The sequence below is a fragment of the Haemaphysalis longicornis genome, unplaced genomic scaffold, assembly GCF_048455015.1.
Source record: "Haemaphysalis longicornis isolate Haplotype H1 unplaced genomic scaffold, Haemaphysalis longicornis Haplotype H1 scaffold_7, whole genome shotgun sequence".
NCBI lineage: Eukaryota > Metazoa > Arthropoda > Arachnida > Ixodida > Ixodidae > Haemaphysalis > Haemaphysalis longicornis.
In genome coordinates this window covers 45,756,878-45,778,002 of record NW_027526422.1, presented here as the reverse complement: position 1 = coordinate 45,778,002, position 21,125 = coordinate 45,756,878, and the positions used below count along the sequence as shown (strand labels likewise).

The 21,125-nt window shown below is 50.8% G+C and overlaps 1 protein-coding gene across 1 annotated transcript in view; it reads right to left on the bottom strand.

Annotated features, from left to right (window-relative positions):
* Positions 1–21,125, bottom strand: part of Prp8 (pre-mRNA processing factor 8) — a 34,647-nt gene that overhangs the window by 10,806 nt on the left and 2,716 nt on the right. The window contains exons 2-18 of the mRNA XM_077677090.1: positions 19,287–19,532; positions 17,789–17,957; positions 17,474–17,638; positions 14,339–14,554; positions 13,260–13,472; positions 13,020–13,145; positions 9,317–9,422; positions 8,522–8,715; positions 6,975–7,866; positions 6,696–6,902; positions 6,459–6,622; positions 5,501–6,394; positions 5,035–5,245; positions 2,972–3,088; positions 1,999–2,732; positions 1,802–1,931; positions 1,568–1,714 (exon numbers count right to left, since the gene is read on the bottom strand). Of these exons, the coding sequence (XP_077533216.1) occupies positions 1,568–1,714; positions 1,802–1,931; positions 1,999–2,732; positions 2,972–3,088; positions 5,035–5,245; positions 5,501–6,394; positions 6,459–6,622; positions 6,696–6,902; positions 6,975–7,866; positions 8,522–8,715; positions 9,317–9,422; positions 13,020–13,145; positions 13,260–13,472; positions 14,339–14,554; positions 17,474–17,638; positions 17,789–17,957; positions 19,287–19,503 (4,902 nt within the window). The 5' untranslated portion in view covers positions 19,504–19,532. The remainder of the gene's footprint in view (positions 1–1,567; positions 1,715–1,801; positions 1,932–1,998; positions 2,733–2,971; positions 3,089–5,034; positions 5,246–5,500; positions 6,395–6,458; positions 6,623–6,695; positions 6,903–6,974; positions 7,867–8,521; positions 8,716–9,316; positions 9,423–13,019; positions 13,146–13,259; positions 13,473–14,338; positions 14,555–17,473; positions 17,639–17,788; positions 17,958–19,286; positions 19,533–21,125) is intronic.

The window sequence follows — 21,125 nt, the reverse complement described above, 5'->3', positions numbered from 1 at the left end:
CTTTGCTTCTGCCAAGTACCATCAAAAATCACACTGAGGTCTAACCAGCTTGCAACGCAGTTACTTGCCTAGCTTCAGCAAGGTTGTCAGAGACGCCTTTTGTGGCCGCAACATGAACTTTCTTGGCAGTGTTGTAGAACGTCTTTTGATTGTGTGGTTTTGGTAGACCAAGAATGGCACAAAACCTGCATAGCTGATCGTGTCCGATGCCAACCGCGCGTGCAGCGAGTACCGCTTTCACATTGACGGCGAAACTATCACGGGGAGGCCACAAACCGGAACTGCAGAGTTCCGGTTTGCGGCCTCCCCGTTCCGGTTTGCGGCAAACCGGAACTGCAGAGTTCCGGTTTGCGGCCTCCGCGACCGACGGCGGCAGCGCGCTGCGACGAGTAAACAGAAGAAATCACTCCCGAAGCCACTCCCGCAGGGCACTTCTCGTTTTTGCACTTCAGTTCCAGTACCGATGCGAGGCCCTTCCGCTTGTTCGCAACCTCGACTACGACGAGTTCGCACTTCCCGCACGTCGCGCACACGGCGGCACTCAAGGTCAGTCAGAGCGCCGACTCCACAGATAACTGCACCGCTCCCGTGGCTGGCTGTCTCCTCACCTTGGAAGGCTGCCGACTTCTTCTCCGATGCGCTTATAAAGTCGATATCTTCGCTGATAAAATCAGCCCCGCCTGGTAGAGCCGCGCTTGTAACGCTTGAAGGCCCGGCGCCGTTAGGCCTCACGGTGCCGGTCGTGCCGGCATTGGCCGTGGTCGTCACAATGCTGCGCCGCTTGCGCTTTCATTTGTACCGGCATGAAGTACGCTGCTTCCGGCGACAAAAGTCACGCTTCTCCTCACCGTTCACGATTAAAAACACACGATAAGGAAATAGAAAAGATAGCGCGAAGTAGCGAACGGAACGATGCGGGCGATGGCGGCTCACAAGCGGCAAGAGCCAATGGCGGTCCCGCTTTCGCGTCACGTGATTTAAATGCCCAGTGGGAGCTCGCAAAACAAGCGGGAAGAAACTTTTTTTTAATTTTTTTTACGCGGAGATACGAAGCTGGCGAGCGGCTCAATCGAGAGAAGAAGGCTTGATCTACCTCTCTCAAGTGACCAAAATGGCGGCGAGCCACGCTGCCGTGCGGAATAAATTCTCAAACCTGGCCGAAATTTGGCTTGATTGCGCGATTTCTTGGGTCACCGCGAGTCATTCAGACACATTTTTCACTAAGTTCTCGTTCGTATTTCGTTTTCATTTTTTTACCCATGAAAGAAGGATAGTCAAAGATGCTAATGCAAGGGAAAACAAAAAATCGGTATATTTCGAAAAAATCGCGTTTTTTCGACCCGCGTGTCCCCTTAAAAGTCATATTATCGGAATTCCACTGTATCAAACAAAATGCCATTGTCTCAATGCATGCTGTGACAGCCATTCCGTGTTCTCGTTCGTTATAACTGCGGCCGTTATAAGTCGGCTAGACTGTTCGTTATGTAAATAGACATGACAGTCAGCTGCTCAACAATCACGAGCTAGCAGCCAACACGTGTGGCCTGCGAAGCAGAGAGAGGCCCACCTGGCACAAGTCCATGACTATGCTCTCATGGATTTTCTGCCACAGGTGAGCTCGGAAGATCTGGATGAGCGAGATCTTGAGCGTGGGGATCTTGCCGTGCATGAAGATGCCCGTCAGGTCCAGCTGCACCTGGAAGCCCACGTACACCTGCGGCCGCGGAGAACAACGCACCCATCCCGTCAGAGAAAAATACTCCTAGGCAGCCAGAACCGAGCAAGGGACAGTAATACGCACATTGGCACGGTTGATGGTGGGCGACCACCAGAGGGTGAAGCGTCTGTTGGGGATCTGGTTCAGACCGGAACGCTGGGCGTTGGTCAGCTTCTTGTACTTCATGGACTCCTCGAATCCGCTGGCCTTCTCCCTGTGAACAGACAAAAGGCGGGCAGGTCAGCTGTGTCGCCAAAGAGGGAGGGCAGGGCATTACACACCAGAAGAGACCCTCCCAGGTGGGGAAGTAGGTGCCCTTGAAGAGGGTGTGCTCCAGGATGCCCTCGACGCCCCCGAGGGCCTGGATCATGTCAGTGCGGTAGTTGTTGAGGTTCCAGAGCTTGCCGTCGTGCCGCTGGTGGGTCCACCAGAAGGGGTTCTGCTTGAGCACCTGGTACTGCTTGAAGTCGGTGCGCACCCGCCAGCCCTTGTCGTAGGCCAGCGTGTGGCGGTCCTTCTGGAACAGCGTGTTGATGCGCGGGATGCCCCGGTCCCAGCTGTCCTCCAGGTCCTCCAGGGTCAGCCGCCGGTTCTGCGCCAGGGCCTCCTGCCGCTTGAGCGCGTACTCAGCCCACACCCGCTGAGAGTCCACAAACTCGCTCTCCCAGGGCTGGATGTAGCGGTACAGGTTCGGGATCACCTGGTCCTCGTCGTGGCTCATGCCAGACCGGAAGTGTGTGATGCCCACGTCCGTCTGCCGCGACCACCGCAGGTCCGACTGCGGGATCAGCACGTGGCCCATTGACAGCATGCCCAGGCCCCCCAGCTCCTTGGGCGTGTAGAACACCACGGGCGGGAAACGGCTCGGCATCTTCGAGTTGAGGCCGATCTTGATGCGCGTCTGGATCTTGTTCTCGCACTTCACCAGCAGGTCCAGCAGCTCCTGGGTGTTGACCACCGCCTCCCGGAAGTAGGTCATCAGCCCGATCAGGGCAGTGTTCCACTTGTTCACGATCTGCGCAACAGACGGGGATCGACTTAGAGTTGGACAGCAACTACTCGGAAAGAGCGACTTGGACAGTTCAAATACACAGCAGTGTATCAGGCCTGAAAAAGCGAAGAAGAGCATGATGGCCATCATTGGGCAACAAAGAAGCTAGCAAGGAAACAAGATGGTGAAAAAAGTGGTGCCAAAGACACGCACACACCCACACTAAAATGAAAGAAGGAAAAACACCGGTCTTCAATACTTACCTTGGTGAAAGTAGTGGAGCCAGAAGCCATGAGGATCTGGCGGACACGGTTGTGGAACCGCTGCATGGACTCATCATCCACACGGAGGAAGCACTGTGCTGTCCTCTCCTTGGTTACCTGGATAGGGGCACAATTACCTGGTCAAAACTAGCATACCTCAGACGTGCCACGGAAGAGAAGGTGCAAGGTTGGTGGCAGCCCGTTCCCAGTAAGAAAGAGATGGGAAAGGTAAAAACCTCAGGCTGTGTTCAGTACTTAGCAGTACAGCTGCAAGGATTGGTGCAGCAAGCTTTTGGTCACACCATCATGGCTCCACTACCCTTGCTCCTCACTCTAGCCAAACGTCTTACCAGTTCCGCTGCAGAAGTGATATCGATATATGGACCCCTTTAATTAAAGGGGCCATGAAGACAAAATACGAGTTTGGTGCATTAAAAAGACAGCTCGGTCCCTACAGGAATGATACCATTTATCACAAACTTCAAAGAAATACTGGAGATATTAGGGAAAACAGATGCCACGGTGGTGACTCCCAAGCAACTTTCAGGCGATTCCTTTATGACGTCACAGAATCTTGTTTGTGCGGCTGGGTGGCGCCCACCCAAGCCACCGCCAAAAAACATGAGCGATTGCAATTTCTAGTTTCGTTTGATCACAGTGCCAGATTACTACCATGCCGTTCACACCTTGGTAAATACCGTATTCACTCGCATAATGAACCCTCCCCCCACTTTTCTTCTTGAGAATTTACTTTTTTTGTCACTTTGAATAAAAATTGCAGCGGGGATATGTTTTTATCTCAGCATGGTTGCTGATGCTGTAGACGATAGCAGTAACTTGATATCATGCCACAGTACACGCAGAAATGCCAAAAACGCATTCCAACAAAAAGAAACCACGCCAGTAGCCGGAGACATGAGCAGGAATGCTGTGGCTCACAATTGAAAAATTGCGCGCTTGCGGTGCGCCACCTGCTGAACGCATCACAAACCTTGCGCCATAAAAACGTTGCGGCGTACGAAAAAAGCGCAAAATGTACTCTGCACTCCTTCCCTGCTCTTTGCCATTCTGGCTGGTTTTGGCGTCGTGCGAATGAAGCACTAAACCTACTCCGCTCTCTACTCTAGCTGTTCCGCTACGTCACCATTACGCTCCGTGGTTTTGTTTCTCAGCCGTGTTGCGACCTTTTTTTGAGCTCCTGGTGCGCTCTGTACGACGGGCCAGTACATGAGCTACACAGCCGGTTTTAAACTGAAGGTGGTGCAGCATGCTTTGATGCACATGGAAACCGCGCAGCTGGGCGGCACTTCAGCGTTGACCCAGCGCGTGTACGCTACGGGCGAAAATGAGGTTTTTGGGCGGTGAACAATGTCCGCCGTGTGTTTCGTGGGCCCAAAAAAGGGAAGTTTCCGGGTATGAGAAAAGAAGTTTTGGAGTGCCTTGACGGCACGGAAGACGGTGTGCTGTGGGCCGACTACGAATGTGAAGCCACTAGTGATTTCAGTGAGGAGGACAGCTCCATGGCAAGTAGGGGGCCACTGGCATGTTCAAAATAAAAAAGAAAATCTGTTACATAATCACCCAGGTGTTTTTACGAAAATGGTAAGGCTCTAACGCGCTTCTCTTAGCAACTTTATCGTGTGGAATTTCAACTTTAAAAAAATCTGTTGCAATTTTTTTCCCACATAATGAACCCTCCCCCAAATTCATGCCGAATTTTCTGGAAAAAAAGTGGGCTTATTACTCGAGTAAACATGGTATGTTTTATTGCTGGCCCATATTGTGTCACTTTTGCCCATAACATGTCACGGTAGTGCGAAATTTGAGGGTTTTTCAGTATTTTTTGCATTTTATAGGTTAAAAAAATGCCATGGCTAAGATAGAGCTTAGTGAGTTAGAACGAGCTAACTCTTTCAAACTGAACAAACTTGTATTTTCTTCATGGCCCCTTTAAACTTTATTTTCTCTTGTTCAAAAAAACTTCAATTTCACACCAATTTCACAAACCCGTGCCCAAATGTCGGCCTTTTGAGCTCCAGGAAGAGATAATGAATGAGTAGTACCTCATTCTGGAGGTTCCAGACGCCGTCCTTGTGGCTGAACTCCTCGTGAGTCATGCGGCACTTGGGCAGGATGCGGCACTCAAAGCCGCCCATGTTGAACAGCAGGTTCGGGTTATCCTTGCTGTACACCGAGACAAAGCTGCTCTCCCACTGCACTGTGGTCACCGACCGGGGAAGCCGGTTCTTGATGTCCCAGAACACCGCACGGCCCCTGCATTCAAAGCGATGGCTGGTTGACGCGCGGAGCAGGCCGGGTGAATCGGGCAAAGCACCACTTGGCTGACTGGGCATCAGCAGGAGCTTAGTGTACCACATTTCTCAGTAAAGCACTGCGGGGCTCAGGTACAAGGATGCTTCAGCCTTTAGCAAGCACCCACCCAGAAGCTAATTTCATTTGTTACGAGACTCATAAGTGAAGAGTCCCCCATGTTGTTGGAAAACAAAAGCGAGGTCGAGCACCACTCACAGGTTGACGTCGTGCTTCATGAGGCGCATGCGGGCGTCCCGGGGCCAGCACTTCTTGTTGTTGTAGCCGACAATGTTCTCGTTGTTGGGGTCCGGGTGCTCGGTGAGGTAGCGCTGGATGAGGTCCCGGGCCTCGTCCGCCGTGAAGCGGAAGAAGAGGTGGACGCGGTCGACGTAGCGCGAGTAGAGGCGCACGGGGTGTGCCATCTCGGTGGCCACGTCCTGGAAGGCGAGGAAGTCGTTGGGCACCTGGGGCGGGCCCGCCATCTCAGCGGCCCGCTGCAGGCCCAGCACCAGCAGGTCGAGCACCAGGCCGTAGTACTGGACCACGAACGAGGAGAACTGCAGGCCCCGGATGATGCCGTACGAGTTGGTGTGGTTCATGTCCTTGTAGTTGATGATGACGTTGTTCTTGGCCGTCATGTAGTCGGCGATGTTGTGGTCCACGATGAGGCGCAGCAGCCGGTTGAGAAGCGTCAGATCCATCTTCTCGTACATCTTCTCGAAGCGCGACTCGAGCATCACGTTGCACTCGCCCTCGGCCGTGTCCCACACATCCTGCAGGTTGTTCACCCCTTGGCACCACTTGTACACTAGCAGCGGCGGCGGCTCCGAGTCGGCGGGCTTCACCCAGGGCGGGAAGAGGCGCCGCTTGTCCGCCTCGTACCACAGGTACTGGTCCAGGTAGGCGTCGGTGATCTTCTCCAGGGGCTCCACGTCGTACACGGGGATCAGGTGGCTGTACAGGTCCATGAACTCGATGCCCACCTCCTTGAAGGCCCGCTGGGTCAGCAGGTGACGCTTGATGCGCGACAGCGCCTCGTGCGGGTTGTCGTACGCCTGCTCGATGAGGCCCAGTTCCTCCCGCTGCGACTGGTTCAGCCGGCTCTTCACGCTGCAAGGAGGCACGCACTCAGCACCCCCTCAACGAAACGCCAGCTGCCAGCAACCCGACTCACCTGTAGGCCTCCTTGAGCCTCTCCAGAGCCAGGATGAGCAGCTTGGTGTCGTGCTTGTACGACAGTGGAGGGAACGGAATGGGCGAGAAGCGTCGGCTCTCCAGCCAGTGCACAGTCGTCGTGTAGATGGCCACCGCCTCTTCGGCACTGATGTACGGGCCATCCTGCAAGGGAAGAAATGAAACTGCTGCATGCCACCGACAGAAGATGTGGACACAAGTTAGGGCACACACGTACCTTGAGGTAGTTGTGCTGCCTCTCCTGCTCTGCCTTGAGGTAGAGCCGGGTGAGCCGGCCCAGGTTCTTCTTGCACACCGTCTTGTCCACGGTGGCTCCCCGGCGGATGCGCTCCCGGTTGTAGTGGGCCGTGTTGGTCCACCAGTCGGCCTTCATCTTCACGTAGCGCAGGATCATGTTCTCAATGGGGATGGGCAGGCCGGGCACCTGGTGCAACGAAGAGAACCATTACTCACCGTCCCCCCACCGAGAGGGTGAGGGAAAAGAGGTCCCACCCACCTTCCAGGGGATGTTGGCCTTCCAGCAGCGCCACGCCTCGGACAGGTGCTGCAGGATGGTGCGGGCCTTGTTCTGCTTGATGCCCTCGGGCATCATGTCCAGGATGTCGTGCATCACCGAGGCGCGCAGCTCCAGGTCGAAGTGGCTCTCGACGCGCTGCTTGGTGACCGTCTTGGCGACGCCCTTGGAGTGGCGGCCCTCGAACTGGCGCGACAGCAGGTTGCCCAGCCAGCGCTCCAGCAGCGGCGTGATGCCGCGCATGAAGAAGAGCCACACCCGCCAGCCGGGCGCCCAGAAGCCGCAGCCGGGGCCCTTGCCCACGGGGCCCGTGTTGAAGCGGTAGTAGACCAGGTGCTTGAGGTCCTTGCACATGCGGATCTGCCGCATCAGCTTGTACTTGTACCGGTACATGCCCGTCAGCTGGCCCACGTGGGCGAACACGTACTGCAGGCCGTCGGATAGCTGGAAGGCGTCGACGTTGTTCAGCCGGTACTGCACGTGGCTGTCCACCACCAGTTTGGTGAGGCGCAGGATCTCGCGGCAGAGGTGGAAGGCGTTGCCGAAGCGGCTCTTCTTGCGCTCCTTGGTGGTGAGCGTCTTGACGGGCTTCAGGTTGAAGTTGTAGTCCAGGTGCAGGTAGTTGAGGTTCTTTCGGTGGATCAGCAGGTTGAGCATGTTGTAGCCCTGCCGGCACACCTGCAGGCCGGCCTCCACCCAGTCGATGCTGGTCGTCTGGAAGAACTTGGTGCACTTGAATGAGCGGAACAGGTAGCGCTTCTTCTGCGGCTTCGGTGGCCGGTGCTTGAGTGCGTTCAGCACAAAGTACTTGAGCAGCTTTTGGTACGACACGCGCACCTTGACGGGCATGCCTGGGGGGCAGTGCTCCCGGTACCTGCGCAAGGCCAAAGAGTCGACCACATTAAACCTTTAGCTCTTGTTTTCTAATACACAAAGAATTGTCCACACCCCACTAATTGCAGCCAGCAGTTGTAAGGGAACACTACATAATTGCTCCCTTTTTTGCATTGCAAAGGGAAACACTCCCATCCACTCAAGTGTTGAGGGAAGGTTGGTCTTTTTAGTCACTTTTTAGTTTTTATGTAGACACTGTCAAGTAAAAAGCACCATAAGTTCGTTGTGAAGCCACCATGCTCACTTGAGATGCCAAAAGAGGGGACAAGTTTCCCACCCATGTTCTACAGTACTGCTTGTGGGAATGTGTTGACCCTCCAGGGTTTAATGTTCGCCTGAAGCTGGGAGGTGATGACACACGAGATGGCAATGAGAGAGGGGCTTAGATGCGACACGAGACCCAAACATGAAGAGGTCGGCTTCACATCCAGCGAGCAGCGGTTGTTGGCACATTATGTGCAACATCTTGTCACAACGACTTTGTTACGATTCCTAACCCACCTATGTCAGTTTATCCCAGGAGGTGGGATCATTTTCATTTTTGCTATGTGGGGGATGGCTACTAGACTGCCTGCTAGCTTTATATCTCTGCCAAATGTACCCTCTAACCCAGCCTACTTCAAGCCGAGGCTCACCAGGACTTGACGAGTGGAATGTCGATGGCTCGCCGTGTACGGTCCGAGCGTAGGTTGAAGGGCCGTGGTGCCCAGAGCAGGGCGATGCCATTGGCCGTGTTGTCCGTGTACAGCGGGCAGTCCTGGAGGAAAGGCTGCACGTGCTCGGGCAGCTCAAACTCCTCCTCGTCGTCGGGCAGTGGGTCGGCCGTTTGCTGCGAGGCAAGACAGCAGTCCCCTTGTCCGCCCACTGTGCGACTCCAGGGTCACCCAACTTTGGCAAGCGGCCCACCACAATTGTGGGCCAGTTGACAATTAGTGCAGAACAAGAGACAAGTGTGGATCCCACGCAGAGCACACGTTTTCCTAATCTTATTCTTTTGCATAATTTCAACATCCTTATTTTGAAGAAAAAAAAGAAAAAGGGAGGAAATGAACTACTTTCCCAATTTCTTTTTCATGCCGTTCTTGACTGCCTGGCTTCCTTTTAATGTTCATTCAACAAACCCAGCATACCTAAGATACTTTCACATATTTAAAAACTCGCAAATGATTAAACAAAAAAGTAAAGCACTGAGAGCAAATTAGTCTCTATCATGTCCCAGTGAGAGGGCACTGGTGACAAACAGCTGTTTGCCCGATGGTCCTCATTGTGGCTGCAGTAAGCCACACTACGGGAAAACCAGCCAAGATGTTAAATTAGCTAATTTTCTACAGATCATAGTGCATGCAATATCCCAATCCATTGGCCGGGGCTAAGACAACACTTTGCAGAAGCTCTTGTGTCCTGAGAGGGGTCACAAGAAGAAGGTTCACCTTGGTGCCCTGACGATGAGCGATGGGGTTGATGAGGGGGTCAAAGTAGAAGGCCGGCAGGTCAGGATCCTCTGTCTTGATGTACACCACGTTCGGTGTGTGGTACCTGCATACGGACAGTTTGCTTTTTCCCGCAGGATGCAGCAGCAGGGAGCCAATACAACAAGCCACCGCCGGTGACGAAGGGTGCGTATTCATACACCCTTTCTTCTTCCCAACTTCAGCAGATCTGTTGCCTCCTCTTTACTGCCCTCTACCCCAACAAGTTGCAGAACGATTGTGGTTTTCCCATACTTGCACGTGAACAGAAACACAGACGAGAGCACAATTTACAGACCTTTAGAGCAGAATTCGCAGTGGAACCCCCGGTAATACAACTTTCAAGGGACCGCGCGAAGGCATCGCATGAAAGGGTGGTCGTATGAATGGGGTACAAGTAAAATGCCGCCCTAGTAGACGGTCTCATGTGACAGGTGGGCTAAGAATTTATTTATATACTTAACCGTTTTTGAACCTAGTGGCAACGGAAAGGGAAGCAAAACGAATGATATTATTACGTGGCGGCGATGGAAGAAAAGGTGGGAAAGAAAGGAACAAAGCAGCAACGTGGCTTTGGAGGCGTCTGCCGGCCACCCAGACGGCGATTTCTTGCAGTTGGGGTGTTGGCACTCTCCTGCCGTATGAGCTCCCCACTGCCAGTACTCGCCTGCTTGCCTGAGTCTGTTCAACAAGTGGGCAAGCCCACCATGAACTGTTTACCTTTCCACATCAAGCAGCGTCAAACGGGAGTTATGAAATAATGGTCGGGATAAGGCGCCAAAGCGGCGTAAAAGGTGGGAAAAATGTCGGTCAATCACCGCAGCGTCTATTGTATGAAGCAGACCACGTGCACCCCAGCGTTGTATAATTGCGGTTTTTAGTGCATTGTTTCTATGGGGAGTTTCGCCAGGACTGTGGTTATCCGTTGTACGAAGTGGGTTGTCGCCGCGGGACGTATAATCGGGGTTCCACTGTACTTGGCGAATAAAGACATGCCCCAAATATTGCAAGTTTCCTTTTTAAGGGGGGACGTGGCTTTCAAAATCAACTTTTTTATTTCTTTGTGGATTTTGATGAAAATTGGCACAGCAACTGAAAATCCTTCTGTGATAACATCATTAACATTTCAAGGTAATATTTTCATAACTTTTTATTTATTAAATTTTCTTTCTGTTCTGCTTGTACCGAGCTTCAGCGACTTATAAAACATGATAGAAAACTTGTTCGGAGTGCTTTGCATTCCCAAATGAATGGACGAGGTCGTGACAGTTTTAGAATTTTTTTTTTCCAACACAATGTTTTTTATTTTTTATTTTTAGAGGTTAATGTGCAACAGGCATGTCAACTGTGAACGATTATTTGAATAAAAAAATCACAAAAAACAAATCTGGAAAACCAAAAGTGTCACGAATGTAATGCAAGAAACGGAATCAAAATAGACCCAGCGGTCAAGAAGAAATCCCTGCAACAAGCGACACAGGTGGCAAAAAAAAACTGTTTTGAGAAAACAGCTTCTGAAGTTGCAACATAGGTTTCACTTATCAAAATACATCACGGTTGTAGCCTTGGCTTTTGGAAGGCCTTGCCTTGAAATTGGAGTGCCTTTTACAGCCTTTCTCTTTCCACAAAACATCATTTTCAACTCCTCTGTGAAGAGTACATAGCCCAGTTAGAATACCAAACGGAGGGGGGGATGGCTCTGGACAACTTCCCCTTTGCAGTGTTGTCCCCATGGCAACAAGTGAAGGATTTTTTTTTACTTATATTTGAAAATTTCTGGCTTCTCTCATGTTTTATTACTTTGCCTGGCGCAGCGACTTAGTACTCATATGTGCAGGTGTTCATTGCCAAAAGTTTGCATACCACAAGGATGCAAATGAGCTACTTTGAAGCTTGGTGTAATATTGTGCATAACTCCAGCTTTGATGGAAGGGTTTTTCTTTTCACTACTTTTGACGTTCAAGGCATCTAATATTTCTCGCAGCAGTGAGTATGCCCTAAGCCACAGATTATATGCATTAGTATCAATAATTTCCTTAAAAATATCGCTGTTAAATGCTGCGGCAGTAAGGTAAATTTTTAACGCAGAGAGCATATTTTTATTCCTATATTACTAACTCAAACCTGTTTGCATGAAAATTACATTACAAGTGCACGGGAAACGTTGCGCAAGAAAGGCGATATGGCTCGCGCGCATCGCAGCGCACGCTTACCGCGACATATCGAACTTTGATTATACCTGATATGGCTGGTCAGGTCGCTTTTAAGATTAAATCTAACGTCGCAGGCATTAATTACAACTACTGGCGTTCAATCGTAACCGGTTGCCCAGTCATGTGATGCTCCAATGCGCGTCGGCTATGCCGTGCGCGCCGCAGCGTTTGACACGTCGACCGTTTCTTTCCCAAGGCTAGCGAGCCCACAATCAAAACACAGCAATAACTAAGCGTGCAAACATCGCAAATCCGACTAAAAGTTCACTTCACGAACCGCTATCACAAGCGTGCACACCGCGTCACTCTCTGGGGTCTGGCGACGGTAGAGTCACGCGCACCACGAAGCGTTCGATGACCTCCGCCTTTCGAGCCACACAACTTCCCGTAATCTGGCTCATGATCTCAGGCCTTCCCATGGCGATAACGTCCATGTTGAATACCACAGACTGGACAGAAACTTGGCCGAGCGAAGCAGCGAAAATGAACTCAAACCGCCCACGCTACGCAGTTCAGGTGGCCGCCATCTTGCATTGCGCCGCGACACCCGATGACCCAATCAGGAGGGTTGTCGTAGTGCGCCCCGACCAGAGGACAAATAGCGCTTCAGCATCTATTTCTAGCTTCATTTGTGCGTTGTTTCTTTTCTGCCGCTCGTGCGCTTGTGAATGAACGAAGATAAAAGACACTAGCGGAACCGGAATGACGAACGCTCGGCCGATCGAACGGCATCAAAATGGCTGTGCCCGGTGGCACCGTTGCGGAGATACAGCGCTCCAAAACTTGCCATTTTTTCGCCCTTTTGCGCTGATAGTTTGTCACCGCGCCAGGCAAAACTATTTTTTTTTATGCCACTTTGCGACGGTTTTCAGCGGAAAAACTTTGCAGACGCACAGAATAGGAAACATAGAAGCCGAATATGTGGCTTTAAAAAAAAAAAACGATGTTTTGGTCATTTTTCTGAAGTTGAAAGCCGCGTCCCCCCTAAATACTCCACTACATATCAGGTCCAGTTTTCTTGTGGCGACCACAAATATGCGATTACTCTTTGCAAAAGTAAAAAAAAGCTCCCCAGATCTGAAAGGAGTCTACCATGCTCACTACGGCTACAATCAGCCAGCCGAGAACTTTGGGATCAATTCCGCTGGGAAAGCCACTTTGAGAAAGCTTCGTGCGGCAACCAGAGAGCCAGATAACATTGTATGGTATGAACAGGTCCCTAACTGGCTTCAGGTTAATGTGCGTGTCTTCAGCATCTTGCCAGTTATTCTCAATGAGCAAGCCAATATGCGACAAACAACATTTGATTTTTCCCCCAAGTGAAGGCACAAGTCACAAGGCTCGAGTTGACAGGGGCACTTCAGGGGGACTGCGCAAGGACAAAAGCAGCATGCACAGCTGCTACAGAAGTTCAAATGATGAAGCAAATCCTGCCAGCCTGGACGACTCACCACGACAGGTGCACGTAGTGGGGCATGTTGTTGTACAGGTAGGGAAAGGCAATCCTGTACTCGGTCCTGATGGGCTGCCGGATGATGATCTTGTTGATGTCGTTGAACTCGTTCCAATCCTCATCCCTGGGTGGACGAGTAGGAGGCAATTTTCAATCCCAAGCAGAGCAAACACATCTTCTCTCGACGTGCATTTAAAAATAAAAATCCAAGATATCGTATATGGTAGGTCCTACTCACGCCGGGTTCATGTCCTTGATGAGGGGCTCGAACTTGGGCCCGCCCGGGATAGACATGTTGAGGGCCTTGGCTGTGAAGAAGGACTTGAGGTCAAAGAGGTAGAAGTAGTTGTCGTCCACCAGGTCTGTGAGCAGCTGGTTGGCCAGCCGGTAGAGCGTCGCCATCTGGGGCAGCGTCAGGTTCCAGTGGCGGTACGTCACGCCGTTCAGGTGCCTGGGCATTCACATTGTGCGTGAGGAAGAGGTGTCACTCAGTCCCTTCTGTCACCGTAACATCTGTTGGGGCTAAATTCAGCCATTCATCCACAGCTGCGTAGCTTTACCCCAAGAATGTACAGTTCAAGGTGAACGAGCAACACCCTATCCAGGGGCCGACAGGCATTGAAATGATCATGCAGGTTGACATTAAGACCATTTAGAGGGGAAAAGAACGTGAAATCAGTCTAATTGTCTGTTCTATGCTTGATGAAAAAGAACACAAGACTGGTATTAACCTGCTCAACTGTGGCACATACCCAAAACTAGGGGTGCACGAATAGTGAATGTCAGCTCAAACTGGATAGTTCCAAGTAACAGGGGTAAGTGGATGTGTGTGTGTGTGTGTGTGTGTGTGTGTGTGTGTGTGTGTGTGTGTGTGTGTGTGTGTGTGTGTGTGTGTGTGTGTGTGTGTGTGTGTGAGAGAGAGAGAGAGAGAGAGAGAGAGAGAGAGAGAGAGAGAGAGAGAGAGAGAGAGAGAGAGAGAGAGAGAGAGAGAGAGCTTAGGGGCGACGGGGAAGGAAGACTTGTGTCATGAATTGACTGGTGGATGAATGAAGTTATTCCTCCTTCCTCTCCCCATGGGCTAAAAGTTTCCCAAACACCACAAAGCCTTTGCGACACGAGCGTGCCCCCTTTGAGGCAACCTGAAATAACATAATTGTTGCAGACAACCAACACCCTTGCATTGCCACCAAAGCAGGGGCAGGGTATGCGAGTAAAGTGCCTCCCCGGCTGCACAGAATTCCCCTTCTTCCGGTGACAGCTGGCCTCACTGTTTTGTTTCCTCTAAAGACGCCAATATGAGAGACCACATGCACGCACTTGCTCTCGGCTAGGGGCTTGTGGTCGTAGAACCACTTGCAGACGGGCGAGTCCTCGTCCGTGTCCAGGTCCATCTGGATGGCCTCCAGGGGCTCCACATCCAGCACGTTGTCCGCGTAGTCCAGCGGAGGCTCCTCGTCGTCAAAGGGCGGGAACCGCATGCGCTTGAAGTGCCGCCGGTCCCGCTTCTCACGCCGCATCATGATCCACATGGTCCTGCAAAGTGGGCACGGGGGGGGGGGGGGGGGGGGGACACGTCAGAACAACCAAACATGACAAGAGGGGCCACCTGCACATCCTGCTGGCTGCCCAGCTGCAAAAATCCAGTGAATCCATAAGCATAGCAGTTCTTCCTAATCAAAAGCAGATATGTCACAATATATCCTTTCATGTTGGTTTTCCACATACTTCTTCATTGGCCTCTGAAAACTACCTTCGAAATCGGTTTGGCTTGCACATGCTCCAAGACAATTGCGAAAAGGAAATTACTAAGCATAGCAACCAATTACTAAACACTGCCGCACTGGCTGACACCAAGTGCTGCATACACTATTCAGAAGTGCAAAATGCAGAGATTTACGTGTAACACTTTTTTCACCTGACAAAATATTAATGCTGCTAAATATTTATAATAACTTTCTAATGAAACTACAGCCCCAAGACAATTTCACATGCTTTGAAAATTTCCACCTAAATTACAAAACTATTTATAAAACACAGAATATAATGTTAATGCAGTGTGTACACAGCTCACATGGCCAACTCCCAGATATTCAATTGACAGCGTTTTTTTAAAGCATTGTAGTTTCCACTCATGATGAGTGATGCTCTAGAGCTCCGCCAGCCCAGAGAACAAGCCGGCCTGATCGACAAAGTTCTCGATTCGATTTGATGTCCCCAGAAAGATTGCACTCTTCCACAAACACAGACAAACCTGTGTGTAATGAAGCCAGTAAAATTCGTAATTTACTTGGTTACACTGAATTTCGCTACATTGAAATTCGCGGTTAAAATGACGTGTTCACCATGTGAAGCAGTTTGTGCAAACGAAAATGTGGCGCGCATACACAACTGGTGCACCGTTTCCGTTTCCGTCGGAGTTTAACCGTCTACGTGGGCATTAGCATGAACCACATGGAGCGTTTTCTACACGCAAAAACGCAGCTTGCAAGCCACAGGCGCGCTGACACACCCGCGGAGACCACCCGCACGATGCGGGTAGCTCCAGAGAGCACTTCTAACTGCTTGCTGAAACCGAACACGAGGGGCAAACGAAGTTGTTCATGGAGGAAAAAAGTTTACAATTTGGGTAAAATTTGCACTTTAAAACAGCATACACACCCCTTGGGAAAGCGCCCATCTAACATTTTTCATGGTTGTAAGCCTAACTGTCTCTGGGGGGACCAGTCGGCATCCCCGAGTGCTTTGAAGCTCCCGCTATAAGACATGCGCCTCCCCACTGGCACAAGTCGTCAGGCTCCTCCCACTGCCGCAAGCGGCACGAGTCACTTTTGGCAGCAGAAGCAGAAGCCACCGCTTAGGCCCGGACAAGGCTAAGGCAGGCCTGCGGAACTAATCCCCCTACTGCTACAAATGCCCAAGTGCCCAGACGAGTCCCGGTCAGCACGGTAACTACGTACACGACGGAACAGACGGACTGCTAAAACTCTTATCAAATTTAAGGGCTCCGCAATTGTGGCGTTTTTTTTGCCGTTTTGATGCTAAAATTATTATTTTTGTAATTCGAGGCTGTGTTGTACGAACGACTGTAGTCACGGAAACAGCTGAGCAACTTCGAGCTAACGGTCGCATAGCCCAACCAGCATAACCCGTTTCAGTCCCCGGGGCACAGGTTCACCCTATGGTCATTTGAGTAGCGTTACTGTTTAGCCACCTCGATTTTGGCATTCAATTTCACCTTGCATACATCAAGTGTTATAGTCGCGCTCTATGGCATCCGTGTAGTCGTGGCATGAACAGGTCGCGGCGCCGCAGCACAGCCCGCAACTTTCGTGTCGGCCGTTCCATCCCCGAGGCTCGCGATCGCGCTTCGAAGCACAGCAACACCTCAGCATTTTATAACACCACAACGAGCCAAAAAATTCACTTCACGAACCCGATTATAGACGCGCGCACCGCGTTTCGCACTCAAGGACAAACCACGCCGAAGTCGTAGGCCCCACATTTCAATGAACTTTTTTTTGAGCCGCGCAACTTCCCGTAATCTGGCACCGATCTGAAACCATATCCCCGTGTTAACGTCACTGTTCAAAGCCACAACAGATAGAATGAAAAGACTGGAACCCAGCTGATAGCGCAAATAAACCAGGGAAAATATCGGCGATGCGCAGTGAGCGCGTTGGTAGCAGCCAGATCAGGCGGTGGCCATGTTTGTTGCCACAGCGATGCCTAATCCAGAAGGCCATTTCAGCGAACCCGGGCGGAAAGCGAATCGAGTTTTAGAAGGTATCGCTTGCTTCGTTTCAGTCTTTCTATTTGTGCCATTTCTGTATTTGCGATTGACAGACGATAAAAGCGATAACCGGGATGCGGGAGGCTTTCGTCCCCGTTGAAACTGACATTAGCATCAAAATCCGTGCCGTTGAGGCTCTTCTGGAGCAGTCTGGCGCAATTTTCGCCATTTTCATTCGTGCTTTTGGAGCAGCTTGGCGCAGAAAAATGGAATCGTATCAAAAAGGCGCAATATGCGCAGCTGTCTCGCCCCTGCTCTCTGCATCCGCGGCATTGGGTGGCCTGGCCCCGTGTCACCGTTAGTGTTTTATCAAGACCCTATGTCAACGCTTGCATCTCCCAAAATCTACTTCTACAACTAAAATTTCGTGTCCAGTTGTGCATAAAATTTTAGCATACGGGACTTCATTACACAGAGTGTGAAAATACATTGCGTGCCTACACTTGAAGTTTCAAAAAATTCCGTGGTTTGTTACATCGGGGGTTTTGTTACATTGAAGTTTGTTACATCGAGGTTTGACTGTACATGCAGACGTCATGCCTTGGCATTTGATTTGCCTGTTCTTGATGGTGCATTCTGTTTAACTGCCTCTTTTGAAGCGCAAGTGAATTCAAATGCAACCCAGCTTTGGACGTGACAACAACTGCGCCCTCTCGACTCACCCCCACTGGGCGATGTAGACTGCCTCGATGACCCAGGGGATCTCGTTGACAAACGTGATGGCCCCCGTGATGTGGTAGAGGACCCGAACGTCTCGGATCTGCTCCCAGGGCATGGGCATGTTCTCCATCAGCTTCAGCACCGCATGCGGCATGTACTTCAGGGCCCTGGGATAAGGACGGGAAGAGTTTAAAGAGTGCACAGCTCGCATCTCCCCACAAAAAGCACATAAACAGCAATGGAAGAAAAAGCGTCCACAACTGCCAGCTACCCCACAACTGTGAGAAATGGTGAGTCCCCGAGAAAGGCTTGCTCACCCCAGGTAGACCCGCTTGTCGTGCCGGTACTTGCGGCTGCTCATGTCGCCGTGGTCCCGAATGATCTTGCGGATGTGCTCGGGCGGCATGTCCTCCTTCTGGGCGTCGACAAAGCCAAACTTGCGCTTCTCGGCATAGCGCTTGGACTGCAGCTGTTGCCACTTGCGGGCTGCAGGGAGGGGAGAGGGGAAGAACGAGAACGATGATAGCACACACGCACAAAAGTCATCCCAGGTGACTCGCCCGGAAGAAGCGCACGAACTTTTTCCAGTGTGCTTCCCCCCAGTTGCGAAGCACGCACTTTTGTTTGTTCCTTTCCAGTGACAGGGGTAAGCTGCTCTTCCACAGCTGGCACTGTCTCTGAGCTTGGTACCATTTCTCCGTGCGTTTTCAGCTTCTACGTACTAACTGTCTGAAACAATTGCAATTCTCTACGATTTCTGTTGTAAGTAACCAGAGGGAAATTGCCCAGCTTTGTGAAGTATAGATGCCTACAGCAACCTTGGTTCTTGTGAAAGTGCTGTCTTCTCCCAAGTTTCACGGTACCTCTACACCTGCCGTGGTTTCCAACGGATCCGACATTTTTCATGCCATAAAGGCAAAGCACAGCAGTGTGTTGTATCCAGCACATTTCTTTCGTTACTTGACGACATTAATTAGGTGCACCATTGAGTAACCCTCTTAAATTCCAGCATACTCGCATAGTCCAAGGTTTCTTATTATTTTAGCAAGAAGCTAACAGAGCACAAGCACACTTATGGGCCAACAATTTCCTCGCTTGTTGACACCACCTTCTGTGTGTAGCGAAATTATGGTGCCACTAGCTGGGAGCATTAGGTGCACAATTTTGTGGCCCATAAGTAGTTGTGTTAAAGAAAATACGTCTGGCCAACAGTGCTGCCCACACCCTGCCTGGCCCATGAAAAGATAAACGGTGCAGCCAGTGCCGTGAAGATTCTGCAGGTATGCGGCGGTACAGCATCTCCAATTCAAACCTGGGGTTGAGTGCAGCAACAGTAAATTCAGGCCATGAGGTATGCCGTAGCTACTACAAATTCATTTTGAACCCCTGGAGGGTCGCACATGGAAGGATCTAAACAAAAGAGACTTGACCCAAAATTCTTGGCTATGCTCTGCTGGCCAGACCCCTCCTTGCTAGGAAAACGCGCAAAACATGACCGTACATGTGGATCGTACTTTAAAACTGCACCTTTTTCTCGCAACCACGCCCACATAGGGTAGACATTTGGGCGAGTTTAACAAAGTTCATTTCTGATAGATGTAGTGACAACGACCAAAGGGAAGAGGGAAGAAAGAAGAGCAGGAAGACAAGAGGTTAATGACAAGCCTTTATCACCCTACCTCTTCTTTTTTTCTGTGGTTATTGGTGCTATATATCATTTTACAGTGACCCCACGTGTGGCCTCTTCTCGCTTCTGAAAGGTAGAGATGCACGCACACCACAATCCAATGCCAGCCCACGACCGTGACGACGCACCTTTCTCCTGGAGCTTTTCCTCGGAGACGATGACCTCCTGCTGCCTCTGCTGCTGCTGTTGCTGCTGCATGTGCTGCTGGTGCTGCTGTTGCATGTGCTGCTGGTGCTGCATCTGCGCATGCACCTGGGCGGCCAGCTGGGCCGCCATGGCCTGCTGCTGGGCCAGCACGCCCATGACGTACGGCTGGCCCAGCATGTATGGCGGGAGGCCCGCCATCTTGCTGCTGGAGCGACCTTCTCCTTAGGCTGGGCACAGAAGGGGAGGAAGGGGAGAACTACAGCATTACCCTGCATTGCACTAGGCCCAGAAACCAGACCGAACCCACACAATGCGCATCATGAGACCAGTTGCCCGTACGTGCACACTGCATAAAAACACACACTAAACGGGAGGGTTATTAAACAGCAAGCCGTAGCACTGCCCCTGACAGCATTAGAAAACCGAGTTACAAGTGTACTGCTGACAACCATGAAGCCGCAACAGTATGCAACTTATACCCAGCTACACTAGGGTCCGAATGTCATTTAAACTATACTCAGTTACAACTCAAGAACGGCACCACCTCATGTAGTGTATCACTCCGCCAAAGCGCCGGACCCGTGACGTCAGCGTGCACGCGTTTTGAAAGGGGGTTTGCTATGAATGCGCGATATCGTCTGCCTTGTCTCACGCAGTTTGTTTGTCATCACTGGAGTGTTTATAAGCATATTAAGTCCAAAAAATCATGGGAACGGCTCACGCCATGTTCAAAATATTCCCAGTGACGCCCTACTTGCGCCGCGCGGAGAAACATCCGGCTACGGTGATAAGGCACAGCGGCAAACTTCCGGTGCCGTTCTTAAGTTGCCACCGAGTATAAATGTCATTTGACTCAAATGGGGTGCTTCGAATGCCATTCAGAATCCACCGTGCTCCACTGCAATTTTGGTGGCAATTGACAGCTTTAACAATCGCTCGCCGTGCTGCATGGCGCTGCTTCTGTAGGTTCTGTTTTTACACAATAACGCAACAATCAAATTTAGCGGCAGTCTTTGGCATTAAAATGGTATCAAATTATCACTAACGTAAGAAAGACGGTTTTTGCTTAATTCTGAATCGCAATCGAGGTTTTTTGTACTGTCTGGTTACACTGGTTTGTCGCTTGCTCGCACTGGTGCTTCAACGTACGGAATTATTACATCTTGATATCACGATTTAAGTGAACGAGAAGTAAGAAAAGTCCTACAATTAAGAAAATTTTGTTTGTTTTAAGAACGCCAGTAATGTATTTGTTTACGCTGACTTGGAACACTGTGCGCGAGAGTGCTAGAAATGTCATTTGAGAGCCCAAATGTCTCTCTGGGTGCTCATTTGGCTCGAATGTCATTTGAGCCAAATGGCATTTCAAAACCCACTGGAGCAGCACAACTTCGCATTTGAGTCAAATGACATTCGGTTCAAATTGACATTCGGACAATACCGTAAAACGACCTCTTCTGGTCCAGACAAGCTCATCATGCCTTGGTCTAGAATCTGCAGGCTTATACCCCTGTCACACGGGCACTTTCAATCGCGATTGAGTCGATCCGGATCAAGCTCAATCCAGATCGGGCACTGCTACAAGGCAGTTTCAATCGCGATCGAACTCGACCCCACTATAACTCAATCCTCGTGTCTCAAGCGCGATCGAGGCTTCGAAGCACAATTGAACGAAAGCGGCGATACTCTCGTCCCCGCTCAGTGATGGCACAGAAGGTGGCAACTTCAACTAACGCCACAAATTGTGTCAAATAACTTGACTTAAGCGTGCAGTAACGTTTACACAGTTAGCTATACCTACGACCCCGCGAAGTTACCAG